The sequence below is a fragment of the Trachypithecus francoisi genome, unplaced genomic scaffold (genome assembly GCF_009764315.1).
Source record: "Trachypithecus francoisi isolate TF-2019V2 unplaced genomic scaffold, Tfra_2.0 Lachesis_group5, whole genome shotgun sequence".
Taxonomy (NCBI): domain Eukaryota; kingdom Metazoa; phylum Chordata; class Mammalia; order Primates; family Cercopithecidae; genus Trachypithecus; species Trachypithecus francoisi.
In genome coordinates this window covers 100530484-100549926 of record NW_022681470.1, presented here as the reverse complement: position 1 = coordinate 100549926, position 19443 = coordinate 100530484, and the positions used below count along the sequence as shown (strand labels likewise).

At 41.0% G+C, this 19443-nt stretch overlaps 1 protein-coding gene across 11 annotated transcripts in view; it reads left to right on the top strand.

Moving 5' to 3' along the window:
* Positions 1–19443, top strand: part of CHD1L (chromodomain helicase DNA binding protein 1 like) — a 55730-nt gene that overhangs the window by 19775 nt on the left and 16512 nt on the right. For 7 of the 11 annotated variants that reach the window (XR_004434013.1, XR_004434012.1, XM_033197865.1 and 4 more), the window contains 8 exons: positions 3951–4113; positions 5791–5946; positions 7611–7703; positions 8990–9086; positions 11122–11195; positions 12381–12491; positions 15545–15659; positions 16254–16407. Coding sequence is in view for 9 of the 11 variants with exons in the window: in XM_033197865.1 (XP_033053756.1) it covers positions 3951–4113; positions 5791–5946; positions 7611–7703; positions 8990–9086; positions 11122–11195; positions 12381–12491; positions 15545–15659; positions 16254–16407 (963 nt within the window). In the remaining 2 variants the exon portion in view is untranslated. The remainder of the gene's footprint in view (positions 1–3950; positions 4114–5790; positions 5947–7610; positions 7704–8989; positions 9087–11121; positions 11196–12380; positions 12492–15544; positions 15660–16253; positions 16408–19443) is intronic. The other 4 variants (XM_033197867.1, XM_033197872.1, XM_033197871.1 and 1 more) reach the window with 1 other exon arrangement.

Below are 19443 nucleotides of genomic sequence, written 5' to 3'. Positions count from 1 at the left end.
CCGGCTCGTTTTTTTTTTTTTGTATTTTTTAGTAGAGACGGGGTTTCACTCTTAGCCAGGATGGTCTCGATCTCCTGACCTCGTGATCCGCCTGTCTCGGCCTCCCAAAGTGCTGGGATTACAGGCTTGAGCCACCGCGCCCGGCCCATAACTCTCTTAAAAAAATACTAGTTTAGGCCTATATAGAGTCAATTAAATTGAAACCTTTTTTCGAGTTCGATTTCCACAGGGCTAAATAAACATTTTATGGAAGACAGAAGTAGTACTGAATATGGCCTAACTTCTTTCTTTTATATAGGAGATAGGTTTACTAATATCTGGTGAATAAGAACCCTACCCCAATAAAATGCATTTTATTTCAGAAATGTTTCGACTCTCTTTTGATCATCTTCAAAGGGACAATTTCTTTTAAAAAATCTTATGATTCTTCTCTGTGCAATAGTAGATATATCAAGACATGTACCCCTCCCCCCAATTTACCTGTTGAAAAAATTTGATAGTTCACCTGGGGTCATAAAGAGACCAATGACATGTTATTGAATATTACCTCCAGTTTCTTGTCTTTGTCCTACTTTTGAGCATAATACACTTGCTTTCATTCCTTTCTCTGGATCTCTTGCATCATTCTGGCAAAGTAGATGAGAAATATCATTGTAGCCTAGATTGGTCCTTTTTTCTGAGAAGTCAGTGCAATGTGAAATACCCTTCTTACTGACTTGGTAAAGGTTTGTTCATTGGTGAGACCATATATGTTAATTTCTGTGATGATAATTGAAGTTTGTTCCTTGTCCTGTAATAAACCAATTGATAAATTTAGAGATCATTTGGAGGAAAGTCTTAGATACGAATTCTATATTTACTGGCCTGAAAGTTGCAGTTTTTAGAATCTTAATGTAGATACGATCACTGTGTATTATTAGCCCAGTCTCAAAGGTTACTGTCCCCTGGTGGGGCCCCCTCTATCCCTGGTGTCCTTTGCCTTCTTTGTAGGGACTTTTAAGAGTATCTCCTTCCGGCCGGGCGCGGTGGCTCAAGCCTGTAATCCCAGCACTTTGGGAGGCCGAGACGGGCGGATCACGAGCTCAGGAGATCGAGACCATCCTGGCTAACCCGGTGAAACCCCGTCTCTACTAAAAAAAAAAAATACAAAAAACTAGCCGGACGAGGTGACAGGCACCTGTAGTCCCAGCTACTCGGGAGGCAGAGGCAGGAGAATGGCCTAAACCCGGGAGGCGGAGCTTGCAGTGAGCTGAGATCCGGCCACTGCACTCCAGCCTGGGCGACAGAGCGAGACTCCGTCTCAAAAAAAAAAAGAGTATCTCCTTCTGAGAGCTTGTCTTGGTCTGTTTTTCACAGAGTGGGTAATTCATATGAGCAGAAATTTACTTCTTACCATTCTAGAGGCTGGGAAGTCCAAAATCAAGGTGCCAACATTTGGCAAGAACCTTCTTAACTGCATCCTCACATGACAGAAGGTGAACAGGCAAGAGGGAGCAGAAGAGCAAGCTATCCAAATGCTGCATGACACTTTTTAAAAAAATAAAGGCCTGAATCTTATTCACGAGGGAAAAGCTCTTATGAACTAACCACCTCTTAAAGGCACTACCTCTTAATACTGTCACATTGGCAACACCTGAATTTTGGAGGAAACACTTTCAATCCATAGCAGTTGTCATATCCTGGCATCTAACCTTATAAAAGATGACTTCATAAACTACTGTGCCAGTTTACTAATTTACAATGGGAGGAGAGAAACAGGCATAGTAAAAGAACCTGGACATTGAGCGAGGAAGCTAAGTTCTGTTGCTGGCCCCACAGCCTTTTCTTGTTATTCATAAGGAAACTAAGGCTCAAAGGGATTAAGTGAAGAAATGGTTCTGGGTCATCTAAGCATTCCTTTTTAGATGAGGCTTGAGTTGCAGATAACTAGTTGGTTGGAAAGAAAATACATTTATTTATTGGACTGAGAGATGGGGAGGGGGATACTGCTGTTGGTTTTTTCCCCCCCCCATATTGTTTTCAGTTTATAAAAGTTGGAAGCAACCTAAATGTGAAATACAGGGAATTGGTTGTACAATTTATGCTACATTCACACAGTGCATTTGCAAAGGGTAGGGCAACCAAGAACAATTATGTAGAAGAATATTTAATAACATGGAAAATGTTTGCAAAGTATTTTATTCACACACAAAAAAGCTTACAAAATACTATTTACAAGTAGAGACAGTCTCTTAATCTTTACCCAGTTATAATTTTGATCCCAAAATGGACCTAACTGAATCAAAATGTTAATTTGTGTCATAGGTTAAGTTACCTGTAGTGACTAGCAGCCGTGGTTTCCTTTGTGACCTCACAGCCTTCATTTACTTCAGCTCTTTACTTGGTGAACACATATTGTAAGAATGTGAATTGATTTTTGGAAACATTTCTTTTGACAAGTTCCCATACTTGAAATACTACAAAAACATCACCTAACAAGCAGAACAAGCATGAATGGGTAGACATTGATTAGACATTTAAAAAGAAACAAACAAAAAAGGGAGATGGCAAAAAAAAAATTGTTTACGTATGTTTTCATTGATTGTGTTATTCATTTATCATTTTTTATATTATAAAAGCAGTGTCTTCCTATGACAGCCTCCAAATCAAAATATAGAAAGACAAGAAGAAAAGGAAAATATCCCAGTAATCCTACTCCTACATTAACACTTTAATGGTGTATATGCTGCCATAATCTTTGCTGTGTGTATATACCCAAAAAGTAGGGTATATATGCATATAATATTTAAGAAGTCAAAATGTATATTATTTTAAATATTAAAATACAGTACACTTGTGTATGTACGTGTGTGTATATATATGTGTATATATATACATTTACATACTATGTTTTGACATTTAAAACAGCCTGGGTGTTATGGCTCACACCTGTAATCCCAGCACTTTGGGAGGCCGAGGCAGGAGGATCACTTGAGCCCAAGAGTTCAAGAGCAGTCTGGGCAACATAGTGAGACCTTGTCTCTACAAAAAAATTAAGAAATTAGCTGAGTGTGGTGGTCCAGCTCCTGCAGAGGCTGAAGTGGGAGGATCACTTGAACTGGGAGGAGGAGGTTACAGTGAGCCGAGATCATGCCACTGTACTCCAGCCTGGGTGATAGAGCAAGACCCTGTCTCAACAAAAGAAAAAAAATGATATACATACTCAAGATGTCAAGATGTGGCTTCCCCCTTTTGATGTATTATTTAATTCTAGTGGTGTAAGTTCTTGTGAATGTCAGCTTAGAGAATATCTTTTGCTTGACCGAATATCTTTTCTTCTTTTTCCTAACCTTCTACTTCATCTGTCTCTTGTTCTTTATGTTCTTCTCTGTTGTTCAAAATTTAAGAAACATTTTTTTCCATTTGAGATTCTCTGTCATCCTATGTCCAGAAACATCCAGAAATCTTGACATCTTGCATCTGATGCACTATTAAATTTTATAAAAGGACAGCTTACTATTATAAATCTTACTTCTTGCTTTCATGGGGCCTGATGCTGTAGTGTTGGGTTTTCAAACTGCATGAGCATGTGCATTGTGTCTCAGATACCTCAGTAGACTCCCCCACACAGGCAGTAACACATAGTTTGAATCCCCACATAAACTGAATAATAACAGCCATATTAAATCCTCATGCAGTACTTCAGAATTCACAAAGCATTATTATATCCTCATATAACTGTATTTTCTTCACAGGATTATTATCCCCTTCTTATAGTTGAAACTGAAGAGGTATTATTTCCTGCATCAAACAGCTAGTATGCAGCTTGAACCTGAGCCATCTGATTTCATCTCGCCTTGGTCATTCCATTAAATCATGCCTCTCTCTGTGTGGGTAAAGGTTGTGATGGGTAACTCAGCCTTGCATTCCAGTGTTATGGAATATTTATTTTATTTATTTGTGTATTTGAGTTCTCAGTAGTCTTCAGTCTCCTGTTGACCGGAACTCCCATCCAGAACAGCCTCCAAGAGCTCTACTCCCTCCTCAGTTTTGTGGAGCCTGATCTCTTTTCCAAGGAAGAGGTGGGAGATTTTGTTCAGCGCTACCAGGATATTGAGAAAGAGTCTGAGTCAGGCAAGTTCCTTTCCAACAAATCATCCCCAAGAAGTCTTGGCACAGAAACCATCCTCATGCATAATGGTTATAGGTAGAAAAGAAGGAGAATTGATGACCAGAGGACACCTTCCAGGGAGACAGAGAGCTGCAGATACTAGGGAGACGTGAGATCACACATGTTGTTCCCAGTTGTCTGCTATTCATGACTGTCTTAATTGTTTGCTATGTGATTTTGCAGTAAGGCTTCTTTAGTTCATTTTTGGAAGAAATAGAAAGTGCCTGCTGATTTGTAGACTTTTTTTTCCCAACTTGTAATTTCTATAAAGACTTTGTTAACTTTATATGTCACTTCCTGAGGGAGAAGAGTATGTGGGTGCTGTAGTCCCAAACTACTGTTCAGCATTCTACAGCACTGGTATTTCTTTTTTTTTTTTTTTTTTTTTTTGAGACGGAGTCTCGCTCTGTCGCCCAGGCTGGAGTGCAGTGGCGCGATCTCGACTCACTGCAAGCTCCACCTCCCGGGTTCACGCCACTCTCCTGCCTCAGCCTCCGAGTAGCTGGGACTACAGGCGCCCGCCACCTCGCCCGGCTAGTTTTTTGTATTTTTTAGTAGAGACGGGGTTTCACCGTGTTAGCCAGGATGGTCTCGATCTCCTGACCTCGTGATCCACCCGCCTCGGCCTCCCAAAGTGCTGGGATTACAGGCTTGAGCCACCGCGCCCGGCCAGCACTGGTATTTCTTTTAATGCTGCACCAAAACCAGAATTCTGGGATGGGAACCCTTCCTCATTCATACAGCCAAGAGTTGTAGTCTTCTGTTCTTGTATCTTTGCCCCTCTGTGTTGGAGGATTATCTATATATCCCTTTGATACTATCCTGGGATGATTTTTCCAAACAGATGGGAGGTATGCCAACTAGTGAGTTTGTATGTACTAGGTAAGTGTGAATTTGAGGGGGCTTCTCACAGCAAAAATCCCCAGACCACAGACTGAAGATTACCTGGTGAACCTGCTCTGATTACTCCCATGTTTTAGGTTACTTGATAAAATATAAGACTTCTAGTCAAATGCATGACATACTTGTATTACATGGGACACACTTGTGTTAAAAAGTTGTTCATTATTTATTTGAAATTCAGATTTAACTGGGCACCTGTATTTCCATTTGCATATCTGGCAATCCTAAAGGTAGTATAATTCTAATGTAGAATAATTTTTGAATTTCAAGACACCTGGGGAAAGAGTAAGGGATTTTTAAGTCAAAGAACCAAATTTGAATGCTGGCCACATTCACATCCAGCTGTGTGACTTTGGATATGTTGCCTAATTTCTGAGCCTCACTTAGCTATGAAAATGGGGACAGTATTCCTCACTTGAAATTTCTAAGCTGTTTTGCTGATCAATGAGATTAAATGCAAAAATACTCTGGAAACAAAAGAGCTTTGTGCAAATGAGATAAGTAAGAATCAAGTTATTTTGAGTGTTCCTAGATCTTGGACTAAGAACCAGTCATGATTCCAGAAAAAAGAAGATCCTAATGAAGGAAGAAATACTATAAAAAATGACCATACTGGCCTAGAATGCAGAATAAGCATGAAATGAGAAACAAAAATAAATTCCTTTAAGTTCTCTAGTAGTTCATTGCCTTGGTTCTACTTTTGTGCGACACTTCTTGTATTTTTTTTTCTTATATAGCAAGTGAACTGCACAAACTCTTACAGCCGTTTCTGCTGAGGCGAGTGAAAGCTGACGTAGCTACAGAGCTTCCCAAGAAGACAGAAGTAGTGATATACCATGGCATGTCAGCATTGCAGAAGAAATACTACAAGGCCATTTTGATGAAAGACCTAGGTAATCAGAGGGCATTTGTCAATTTAAAAACTAAGTGAGGATATGATTTCATGTAGTAAAATATTTTATAATCACACTCATTTGTATGATCCCAATATGGGATGGAATTTTGTATTCTGAATAATTATGGTCAGCTACAATGGGACGGTGGCGGAGCATCTTTTTTTTTTTTTTTTTTTTTTTGAGACGGAGCCTCGCTCTGCCGCCCAGGCTGGAGTGCAGTGGCCGGATCTCAGCTCACTGCAAGCTCCGCCTCCTGGGTTTATGCCATTCTCCTGCCTCAGCCACCCGAGTAGCTGGGACTACAGGCGCCCGCCACCTCGCCCAGCTAGTTTTTTGTATTTTTTATTAGAGACGGGGTTTCACCGTGTTAGCCAGGATGGTCTCGATCTCCTGACCTCGTGATCCGCCCGTCTTGGCCTCCCAAAGTGCTGGGATTACAGGCTTGAGCCACCACGCCCGGCTGGCGGAGCATCTTAAATGTTAACTCAGCCTTGGTTGTTGCAGTTGTGAAATTTCCTTTTCTCCCCTCACTCAGTTTTTCTTAGTGCCTGTAATTAAGCAAACATTCCAGGTGTCCCAGTCATGCCTTTCATCCTCCCACCCTGTGAGATACGGTAGTCCGCCTTCATTTGCAGTTTTACTTTCCAAGGTTTCAGTTCTGCACTGAACTGCAGTCTGAAAGTATTAAATGGAAGATTCCAAAAATAATTCATAAATTTAAATCAAACTCTGTTGCTAGTAGCATGATGAAATCTCATTCTGTTCCACCCAGGACATGAATCCTCCTTTTGTTCTGTGGATCCATGCCGTCAGCGTTAGTAGCCTGCTCTGTCATCAGTCTGATAGTCATGGTATCACAGTGCTTTTGTTCAGGTGACCTTTATTTTACTTACAAATGGCCCCAAAGCACAAGAGTAGTGATGCCTGCATTTTGGATATGCTAAAGAAGCCATAAAGTGCTTCCTTTAAGCAAAAAAGGTTAAAGTTCTCAATAAAAAAATGAAAAACAATTATATGCTGAGATTGCTAAGAACAAATCTTCTGTCTGTAACATTGTGAATAGTGGTATATTGTTATAATTGTTGTATTTTATTATGAGTCATTGTTAATCTTTTACTGTGCCAAATTAAACTTTATCATAGGTATGTATGTATGGGGAAAAAACACAGAATACATACAGGGTTTGGTACTATCCGTGGTTTCTGATATCCACTGATGGTGTTGGAACATATTCCCCATGGATAAGGGGGAACTGCTGTATTTAAGAGAGTGCAAAACTTTTTTGTTGACTCAAACTCACTGGGAGGAATTGGAAGTGGCAAAGGAGAGACAGAAATGAAATAATTTCTCAATTTGCATTTTTTTGTCCCTTGACGCCACAACAACAGTTAAAGAACATTTAGAATTCGTTAAAGAGTAACAGAGTACTCCTGAGTTCAATTTATAGTGGAGGGTCTTTCTTAAAACAAAATGGTTAACAAAACTTTATGTGAACATGCTGTTAATTCTCCATACAATTCAGTGAAAATTGGGAGGTTAGTGTAGGTTCGAAGGATATAATTGAAATGATTAAGGTTATTTATAAAAACTCAGGGTTTTGGTGTTTTTTTGTTCAGTAGGCCATCTGTCTCTTTCCCTCTCTCTCTTTTTTTAAATTTCAGATGCATTTGAAAATGAGACGGCAAAGAAAGTTAAACTACAGAACATCTTGTCCCAGCTTCGAAAGTGTGTGGATCACCCATATTTGTTTGATGGTGAGGCAGTGCCTTTTCCCCCCACATTACTCTTTGGTAATGTTTCTGTGGCCAAATCATACCAAAATTCTTCGAAATCATTGCATATACTTTCTTTGTCTACTTTGTTTATTCTCAATTTCTCTGTATTGGTGTTAACTCGTATATTGTTCATGTTCAGATATCTTCGGTTGTCCCAGTAATATCCCTTCTGGGAAGGTTTTTTTTTTTTTGTGTGTGTGTTAAATCCATGATCCAGTCCTAGACCCTGCAGACTCTGCATTGCATTTGCCATGTCTCTTTGTTCTTCTATAATCTAGAAACATTCTTCAGTGTTTTTCCCCCTTTTTTTTCTTTCATGACCTGAAGAGTCAAGACCAGTGGTTTTGTGGAATGCATGATAATCTAGGTTTTTAAAAATCATTTCTTCATGATTAGATTTCCCCTTGTCTTGAACTGACTCAGTCAGCCTTTCCTCACCACTATTCCAGGTTCACTAATGATCTCCCTGTTGCCCAACCAATGGTTATTTGTCAGTTCACATTTCAGTTACCTTCTCAGAAGCCTTTGGCACAGTTGATCATTTCTTTCTTGAAGCACTTTCCTCCCTCAGCTTCTAGGGTATACTTTATCTTTTCCATCTGCTCCTTCTCAGTCTCCTTTGTTGCTTCCACTTCATCATTCAGACCTCTGTAAATTTTCCCTTGAGCACTGCTTTAGCTGCATCCTAGGAATTTTGATGTGTGGTGTTTTTGTTTTTCTTCAGACTGGGGCTTTTTTGATTCCCTGATTGGTAGCCCTTGGAGCAGGCACTCCTGTGGCCACTGAGACTCTAGATAGGATCAGTACAGAGGGCTTGCTGCAGTCATTTTAAGGGAATCTCTGCCAAGTAGTGCTATGAACTGTTTAAAGATTGTACAAAATCTCAAGTAGGTGCGTATGAGAACTTTTTTTAAGAGGAGGGGGTGTTGGGAACACATAGGTTTTGAAAGAAGCCCTCCAGGTTATTCTGACTGCCATCTTGACTTATTTTATACAGTGAGTCTCAAGATTTCAGTTTTGGGTCTCCTTGACCTTTAGCATCTTCTTATGCCTCAGTTTCCTGCAGAGTGGTTTTATTCCTTAGATAGATGTTTATTAGGCTTGTTGGATGTGCCAGGCTCTGTAATTGGTGTTAAACAGGACTGAGATCATCATGCAAACAACTACTTACATGAGGAGCTTTTGGCTTTTCTTCCTGTAGCCTAGCTATTGGCTTCTGCCCTTACTGAGGGCACATTACTGGGAGTGGTTTCTTTCTTTTCTAGGTGTGGAGCCGGAGCCTTTTGAAGTTGGAGACCACCTGATTGAGGCCAGTGGGAAGCTTCACCTGCTGGATAAGCTACTAGCATTCCTGTATTCTGGGTAGGTTCACATTTGCTGCTCTGAGCTAACGACTGTTAAGACTTGACTATTGAGGAACTCACTGGGTTGTTCAGGCCAATTCCAGTTTTCTTTTTTTTCTTAATGCTGAATCAGGTTCTGCCTTCTCTATGGCTACACTCCCACCCCATTCTATCCCACCCCATCTTATCCCTTCCACAATCATTGTTTCCTTTCCTGAATTTCTACAGCACTTTGATCCTAATCCAGCACTTGGCAATGTGCTGCCTTAATCTACTGTCTGGTTAATTGGTATATGTTTACCGTATCACTCCAACTATATATTGTTTGGCTCCACAAGGACAGAGACAACACTGAGCATTTCTTTTATAGTTGCCTGCTAGTAACTTGCATTGAATTGACACATAATGAAGGCTCAGTAAACATTCATTTTTGTTAACCTGTGGGGTTTGATTTAAACTCAAGAGGAACTTGAAGGACTTTCTCAGAGACATGAAGACCAGGTTTAGAGCCAGGCGCTGTGGCTCACGCCTGTAATCCCAGCACTTTGGGAGGCCTAGGTGGGCGGATCATGAGGTCAAGAGATCGAGACCATCTTGGCCAACATGGTGAAACCCCATCTCTACTAAAAATATAAAAATTAGCTGGGCATGGTGGCTTGTGCCTGTAGTCCCAGCTACTTGGGAGGCTGAGGCAGGATAATCGCTTAAACCTGGGAGGTGGAGGTTGTAGTGAGCCGAGATCACACCACTGCACTCCAGCCTGGTGACAGAGTGAGACACCATCTCAAAAAAAAAAAAAAAAAAAAAGACCAGGTTTAGTTAGTGTTCAGCAGCCATGTATTCAGCTTATGCCTAATCCTCCTAGGCACCAGAGTTCTGTCTTTCTAGAGAAATCTAGGAAAAGCCCAGATTCCCATGGGTTTCAAAATTATCCCTTTGGGATGACTGTCTTAGGTATGGGCTGAACTAATATAAAACTTTGAATTTGGCAAAATTGCTCAACTTTAGGAATGTGCAAGTTAAATAATGTCTTACTGTATTTAATTGGTTCTCATATATCTGCTGTAAGTATGTTAGAGTTGGAGAAGGACCTATAAATGCCTTCTGGCCAGTTTTTTATTTCACAGACCCAAAAAGGTTATATGACTTGCCCAAGGTTACACAGCCACCAACAAATGGCGGAAATGAGATTAGAATTGAGGTTTTCAGGTTCAATGCTTTCTCTACCCATTTGGGGCTTGAATCTTGAAAGAGTTTCCCATAATTGTTCCTCTTACACTTGTTGCAAGCTCAGATTAAATAAGTTTTTATAATGAGAATGTTGTTTTGACAGTGCTGTGCTTCTTTGTTTAGGCACATTTAAAATAACAGCAAGTAACAAGGGACTCTAAGCCTAACTTTATTCTTGACTTACTCCATCATTTTGCCTCCTCCTTTCTTCTCTCCTCTCACTATATAAAAATTTTCTCATGTATTATGGAAGATGAGACGTCACTTACCCCTTGCTTCTCTAAAGTAATGCGTCTCAGACTTTTCAACCCATATAGCTGTAGATGAGAGGATAGTAACTTTACACCCTCAACAGGGAAGAGTTGTAGATGACTAACCACAGCTTTCTTTGGAGTCTCCAGTTTTTCTTTCTTTTTTTTTTTTTTTTGTGCGTTTGAATTTTGCATTTTACTCTTCACATATCTGTATTTATTTTGCTACTAAAGTGAAAGGTTATATTTCTTTCCACTGAGCAAAGTGACATTCCAGAAAGAGGCACCTTGTTTATTCTAGGGCTTATATCCCCTGTTGCATAGACATGTCCCCTGGGAATAATCTCCACTCTAGTTTGAGGATGACTGCTCTGAGGGATACAGCGACCTATGGAGGTGTACTCTCATAGAAAACATTTGGAGTTTCTGAGGCAGTCTATAAGTCATATGACATTTATATTTCTACTTTGGTATTTATTTATAAACTTGTATTCGTTGGTAAATTTTGCCTGAGGGAAATTGACCTTAAATACCACTAGACTTGGCAGTGTTTCCTTTTCTTTTTCTTGCCAGGGGCCATCGGGTTTTACTTTTCTCCCAAATGACCCAGATGTTGGATATTCTCCAAGACTATATGGATTACAGAGGTGACACCTTTTGGCCACTACATTACCTAAGGCTCTGTTAGACTTAATAGTCCAGATAGGTTCATGAAGAATAATATGGGATATCAGAATACTACAAAGGAAAGCAGGGTGAGAACATTACTCAGAACCAAAAAATCAAAAGTAAGGCGAGAGGAGAGTGATATGTGAAGGCAGGGATGGACAGCAGAGAAGAGGCACGTGGGCAGAAGTAAACACCCCTTTCCCGTCAGTCACGTGGTTTAAAATTATGGACTGTAGAGCAAATGTTGTGGAAATGTTGTGTTTTTGAAAATGTATGATACAGTTTCGGTGACTAGAGCTTTTAGTCTTTTGTAACATTCACCTCAACAGTTGGGCACTTATTCATGATCAGTGAAAAGGCGAATATTGAAATTATAGAGATACCAGATAAGCCAAGGGAAAAGTAAGAGCAACTTTTTCTATATAGACAATAAAGAATGTTGGTTATTACCTGGGAAGTCTGTTTAATATGTAATAAGATTTGTGTGAGATGATGAGAAAAGCCTCTAATATGAGTTGATCTTGAGCCCAGTGTTGAATAAGTATCAGCTCCAGACCTTACAATTTAGAAAAGTAGTTCAGACCGGGTGTCTTGAGTTCCGCAGTATCTTGAGTCTGGTCCAGCGGACACTTGCAGAAATGCCTTTGGCATATGCCACTGGCTATTGAGGGGCCCCCAGATGCAAAGACGGCCTGAGCTTGTAGCTCCCCTTCCACACATGGATGCACGGTGACAGGTGGTAAACTCTAAAGTCTCTTTGAAAGGCAGATTGCTGGGCCGTTAGAAGGGCTCACTCACTTGCCTCCAAGCGCTTGTCTTCTGTTTGCATAAGAATTACGTCTCAGCAAAATTGCAACTGCCATACAGGATAGATGCTCAGGGTTGCTTGAGAATAGTCAAAACTGAGTATTAATTCCGTAAGTGCCAACGACTTCAACTGCATGTACTTAAAAAATCCAGAGGAGTATGTTATGGTGAGTTCTTTTGTAAAATGGTAATTGTCCCTGTTAGTTTAAATTTTTCCCATGGGATTTGCTTAAAGTAGGGTCGTGCCTGTATATGCAAAGGGACAAAATTGGCCTTTGGTTTTGGGCTTAATTTTTTATTCCCCAAAGACTACTTGAAAAGGGTTAAGATTTCTGTTTTTCTTTCTCTCTGTAAAGGCTACAGCTATGAGCGTGTGGATGGTTCTGTGAGAGGAGAAGAGAGACACTTGGCCATTAAGAACTTTGGACAGCAGCCCATTTTCGTTTTTCTCCTGAGTACTAGGGCAGGTAGGCTGCAAAGGCATTGATGGAAACAGACAAATGAGGGATAATAGAGTAGTATTATATCCCAACTGTTAGTACACTTTTTTCCTTAATTCTCTGAAAGGTGAGGTTATTATTGAATGTAAAACAAGGTACTGGACTTCAAGCATGGTGCTCTTTTCTATCCACCCTGTCCAAACTGTCATCTCATCAAAGAAGCAAGGCTGAAACCTGGGGTTATTGGAAAGTAATTTTAATCTGCTTTGACCATTGACCTGGGAATGTCCTGAAAGGTTTCTGTAATTTTGTGGAATGTTTCATTTACATTCAGTGGAAGTAGCTCTTCTTCCCAACCGTGAATTTATCTGCTAGTTGTCCTTCCTCTGGACTATTCCTCTGGAATAGTGTTGAAAAGCTTAACAAAAATCTAGTTGTTTAAAAATGTGATTATGTTGAAACTACCAACGTTTTAGAATTATTTATGACATTGTCCATGTATGACTTAAATCATGAATATTATGACATTTGTAATGCTTTACCAGTTACAGAGTGCTTTCATAATATGTTACATAATTTGAAATCAGCTCTTGGAGATGAAATGATTCTCTAAGTCATTGTGGTGTCTGAGAAAAGAAAAAAGAGGCCAGCGCAGTGGCCCACGCCTGTAATCCCAGCACTTTGGGAGGCCGAGGTGGGTGGATCACTGGAAGTCGGGAGTTTGAGACCAGCCTGGCCAACAAGGTGAAACCCCGTCTCTACTAAAAAAAAATACAAAACTTAGCTGGATGTGGTGGTGTGTGCCTGTAATCCCAACCACTAGGGAGGCTGAGGCAAGAGAATCATTGGAATTCAGGAGGTGGAGGTTGCAGCGAGCCAAGACTGCACCACTGCACTCCAGCGTGGGTGACAGAATGAGACTGTATCTTAAAAATAAAATAAGAAATTATTCTCATGTCCTGGAGTAAGCTGACCTTAGTTTTGAACTCATAGGATCCTAGTTTCATTATCTTAGTTTTGTAGACATAAATCTGGATGGAGTACATGCAGTAACATGAAAGGGATGTGTGTCCACTATTAAAGACAGATTGATATTTTTCTAAAAAGAGAGTTCAGTCTTATTTACAAAGCTTTATAAATGCCTAGTACTATAAGGGTATGTGAAATAAGTGTTAGATACAATTTTTGGTTATAAGGAGATTATTTCACCTGTGTTTATCTCGCTAATAAAATTAATAACATACTCATTTGGCCTCAGTCTTCCAAGATCATAGACTGCACACAGAATCTCAGCCATTTTCTTATGTGATCAGTTGCCTCGGGGTTAGTCTCAGGAGAAACTGAAAGAATCAGGCAGTGCATCATCACTGTCAGGAAGACAGTTTTATTTATGCTTTAATGATTTCATCATCTTCAGAGAGCAGCATTATGTCTGAAATGTCTAAAATTAGGAAAAAAGACATCTCTGCTTTTCAGTTAATCTCCTTGGAGGACTCAGAGTAGATCTTCTGGGGGCTGAAGCTGTCCTGGATATTAGCCTTTTCCAAACACTGACTGTCGTGTTTGCTATCACAGTTTTGCTGTAGTTTTGCAGTATTTTCATTTATTTAACAGGTTTCCTTCCAACTTTCAAGTATTTCTGTGATTGAATCATATTGCCACCAGATGGCAGTGATAGCTCATGTGTATGTTCCTATTCATGGATGTGGGTGTAGCTTATTTATAAAAATCTCACCCCTCAGTGAAGAAGAGCTGCACTTAGACAACATGAATTCAAGAAGATAATTTTATGGAACACATTTTAAAATGAAATAAGCGCTTGAAAAGTATTACAGTACAGTGGATAAAAGCATGGGCTCTGGACCCAGACTGCAAGGGAATGAATCCTGGCTCTTTCACCTTCTAGCCTTGCAACTTCAGAGAAGTCCCTTACCCTCCCTTTCAACATCTATAAAGTGGGGATAATCGTAGCAACTACTCAACTTCCCGAAAGAGTTGTTGTGAGGGTTAAAGGAGTTAATATAGAGAGAGTGCTTAGAATAATGCCTGGCAAGTAGTAAGCATAGCATAAGTGACATTATCATTATTATTAGGTATAATTTAGCATCTCTCAGTAATCGGTCATGATTACCTCCTTGTTCCAACTTCAACTTGATATGAAGACTTTAATTAGAATATTCCTCCCTGATTTGTCTGGAGATCCAGCTTATGGTCAGTAGTCCTTCTCAAAAGTTAGTCCTTAATTCAGGTTCATGGAACAAGCCCTTTCAGACTTGCTTGTTTCAGCAACAAGCTCTAACGACCCTGGCAAGAGGGAGTCTGTTTTGTACTTGTTTTCACATTAATCAAAGAGAAGGCTGCAATTTACCTTCATGGTTCTCTTAATTAATTCCTGTAACTCAAGGTACCTCCTCAGCTCTCTTCCTGCAGCACTGAAGAAAGACCAGCAAGTTGTTCCATGGAGTGTTCTTGTCTTGCTGTTGGTTTTGTTACTTTCTCTTTGATTAATGTGGAAACAAGTACAAAAAAGACTCACTGGAGTTTTCCCTAATCAGAGGGAGGTGGTTTCCCACTCTGCTCCTGAGGATAATATCATCCCCTCTTCTCACTAACTTTTTATCAGAGATCTTTCTTCCTAGTTGTAACTTGCAAGAGACATTTGGTGCTCTTCTCTTGACAGTGCACACTGCAGATTCTCATATTTAGATCTGTTTTCTGGAAGAGCATGTGTCCTTTTCCTCAGACTACTCTAATCAAAACCTAATCAAGGTTTTTAAGCAGAAGAGATAAAGTGGCTCCATGGCACTGATTTAAGTATCCACTTTTGCCACTTGCCCCTGCTCCGCTCATTCTGTTTCATTCAGTCATAAAAATTTTCCCTTCAGGCAATAAGAGGTCAGGTAGCACTTCTCACTGCTAGAACAGGGCTCTGGAGTTGGGGGTGTGGGTCCATTTGGAGGATGAAGCCAATTGTTTTGACTGATTTCAGTTTATCAGTCTGACCCATTCTAGTCTTATGCTTATTTTCTAGGTCCTCGTCTGTGTGCTGCTGATTACGTTCCTTTTTGCATTGTTTTCAGGTGGAGTTGGCATGAACTTAACAGCGGCAGATACTGTGATTTTTGTTGACAGTGACTTTAATCCTCAGAATGACTTGCAAGCAGCTGCCAGGGCTCATCGAATTGGCCAAAACAAGTAAGTGATTTTTTTTCTGCTTCCTTGGCTTGCCCAGCAGCAGTTCCGGGTTGTGAGAAAGGTGAAGAATATAGTCCTGGCGACAGGTTTTAGCCCGTCTGTGCTATTGACTCCTAGGGTAGTATTGGGTGGGTCACATTATCAGTCCGGACTGACTTTATGGGAAAGAGCAAAATCAAACCGTGAAAGGATTAGAAGGAAACTTTAGAAGTCATTTAACTCATCCTTCTTGAGTTAGGTCTAACTCAGTTAAAAAATGGGGTTATGGGGCTATGGAGCTAAGCTAAAAAATAAAAAATAGATGTTACCCTTTGAGGATAATTTGATCTTCCAGAGATTTTCCTTGGCCACACATAAGGAATCCCATTCATGGTTACCCCATCATTCTTTCCTGGACTCTCTTGAAATGGTTCAGAGAGAATTTCAGGCAAGTTCCTCTAACAAGTGCTCAGGTCCAAATGAACCAATCTCCCTTTCATTGTACTCTGAATATCGTATTTGGTTTTGTTTGCTTTTAGATGTATTTACCTTGCATACTTTTGCCCAGCTTTGCAGACCTTTATAGCACACTACCCTCGTTTGAATTATGTCCAGGTCTGTTAAAGTTATTCGACTGATTGGCCGAGACACTGTGGAAGAAATAGTGTATAGGAAAGCAGCCTCCAAACTGCAGCTCACCAACATGATCATAGAAGGAGGCCATTTTACTCTGGGAGCCCAGAAACCCTCTGCTGATGCTGACCTCCAGGTATGATATGATATATTGTTCTTCACTTTGGAATATGCCAGTACCCTTTGTAGAGAAGAATGTAAATGAAAACAACCAGCACGCATCAGCCACTCTCCCCAGCTACATATTTGTTCCTTGGCCTCCCTCACACCTGCCACAGTGCTGGCTGTGTGCAGGGTCTGTAGGAACTAAGAATTCAGATCCAAGCCTCATCACTTCTTGGCTGTTTGTGTTTGAGCAGCTTTCTTAGCCTCTTAGATCTACTCTTTTTGCATTTCTTTTTTTTTTTTGAGACGGAGTCTCGCTCTGTCGCCCAGGCTGGAGTGCAGTGGCGTAATCTCGGCTCACTGCAAGCTCCGCCTCCCGGGTTCCCGCCATTCTCCAGCCTCAGCCTCCCGAGTAGCTGGGACTACAGGCGCCCGCCACCGCGCCCGGCTAGTTTTTTGTATTTTTAGTAGAGACGGGATTTCACCGTGTTAGCCAGGAGGGTCTCGATCTCCTGACCTCGTAATCCACCCGCCTCGGCCTCCCAAAGTGCTGGGATTACAGGCTTGAGCCACCGCGCCTGGCCTCTTTTTGCATTTCTAAGAATAAAGACACCACGGGTTACATCAGAGGGCTATTAAGAGAATTAGTTAAAATAAAGAACTCAGCATAGTCAATAACAATTAATTCTGTACTTCCTTCTTAATCCCAGACCCTTTGATCAGTGACTTCCATTACTTCATATTCACAAGAGGGCGAATGAGATCAGGAATTCAAAATTGTGCCATATAAAAAAATGGGTGAAAGAACTAGAGGTAATTTGCTTGAAGAAGGGAATACTGGATGGGAGACAGACACTGGATTGGAAAATTTTAGAGCTCTCTTTTGGAAGAGGACTTAGAGTTATTCTGTAGCAACCCTTGGGTTAAAATTAGAACTCATAATATTTCCTGGATCCTTTGTTTTTGCCCTAAGGATGAGGGGCTGGATGCAAAGAAACCAACTCCCAGGATACTAGAAAGATGCAGGTATGAAGGGAGTAATAAATGTCTGTCAAGGGCAGCATCAGTGGGAGAGTCTGGTGTGAGAAACATTGCAAAAGAAGGAAGGACAGGAGTTGGCTACTGTTTAGAGGTGGGTCTCAACAGTAGGCAGATAGAAAACTCAAAGATGTCTGTGAGGTTTTAAGCCCCTATGATGAGGAGAGTAGAAAGGAAAATAGGAGGTAGGGCAGAGTTTTAGGAAGATAAAGATAATTTAGGCTTTAGTCAGAGTGTGCAGTAACAATACAATATAAACATAAACTATGGTTAGAGGCAGACTCAGACAAAAGGAAAGAATTTTATTTGCAAAAGTTTGCAAGATAGACTAGGCTTGGAAAGGACTAGACTATCAAAAAATATAAGTGTTTAAGAGAGAAAAAAATTACACAGGCCGGGCGCGGTGGCTCAAGCTGTAATCCCAGCACTTTGGGAGGCCGAGACTGGCGGATCACGAGGTCAGGAGATCGAGACCATCCTGGCTAACACGGTGAAACCCGTCTCTACTAAAAAAATACAAAAAAACTAGCCGGGCGAGGTGGCTGGCGCCTGTAGTCCCAGCTACTCCGGAGGCTGAGGCAGGAGAATGGCGTAAACCGGGAGGCGGAGCTTGCAGTGAGCTGAGATCTGGCCACTGCACTCCAGCCCGGGGACAGAGCGAGACTCCGTCTCAAAAAAAAAAAAAAAATTACACAATATTAGAAGCAGTTACTAAGTTTGTAATTAGTCTGAGCATGGGTTTAAAAGCAGCAGTTTTCTCACATGGTTACCATATCTGCAAAGGCCAATGCATATCTCTACATATCAGTGTTGCAAAAGTCAGGGATCCTGTTGTTTTTATTAGGTAGTCAGTAATTACAGGAAAGGCTCAAGGTTTTATTAATTTTGGGACTAGAACTAGAAAGAGTAACCCTGGGTTTTATTTATTTGTTTGTTCTTTGTTTATCTTAGGGGGTAAGTGTGACTTTTTTCTTTTTCTGACTTTCCTTTTGTTGCTGACTCCATGTCACATGCATGCTTAATTAACCATAATGGTGATAGGGCAGGCTGTACGTTTTGTTTTCACATTGTCTAAGAGACAATTGCAAATGTGAGATGAAAGCTTGAGAGAGAGGTAGAGGTATGCTGTAGATACCCTTAAATGCAGTTTTCCACAGAACAGTTCTTCATAGAACCTTAAGAGAGAGAAGGGCACTGCTGGGCATGGTGAAGGGATAAATGACAGAGCCTCAGAAGGCCCACATTCTCTTGTTAGAGGAGGAAGGATGTCTTAGGTTGTTTGCACTCTCCCAATGGAGGGAGCTCCAGGGGTCCACTGCGGGGTATCTTGTGATGTGGGCTGCTGGACACATCACTGTGAAAGGTGTAGACATACTTCCACCCCATGGGGCCACATACTAGTGGGAACATGGACTGTTGGCTGAGAGGGACTCTATTGGACTTACTGCCCAGCTCATAGTTATCGGAAAGTTACTTTCTGACTCTAATGTCTGATTTATCGCTTCCCCAAGCAGATGCTATGAGTTCTTTGTGGTTGCCAAAAGCAAAGGTAATAACCTGATGCCCTTGCACAGAAGGAAAGCAGGGGATTTTTTTTTTCTTTTGCAATGGAGTCTTGCTCTGTCTCCAGGCTGGAGTACAGTGGCGCGATGTCAGCTCACTGCAACCTCCGCCTCCCAGGTTCAAGCAATTCTGCCTCAGCCTCCTGAGTAGCTGGGACTACAGGCATGCACCACCACACCTAGCTAATTTTTGCATTTTTAGTAGAGACGGGGTTTCACCATGGTGGCCAGAATGGTCTTGATCTCCTGACCTCGTGATCCGTCCGCCTTGGCCTCTGAAAGTGCTGGGATTACAGGCATGAGCCACTGTGCCTGGCGGAATTTTTTTTTTTTAAATACCAGAAAACCAAAAATAAAAGATGTGGTTCTGATTTGGTAAATCTAAGCAGTAGGTGTGGAGTTCTGAAGTCCTGAAAGAAGGAAACAGGTTTTTTATCCTGCAGGGAGGACACCGTAGAAACAGGCAG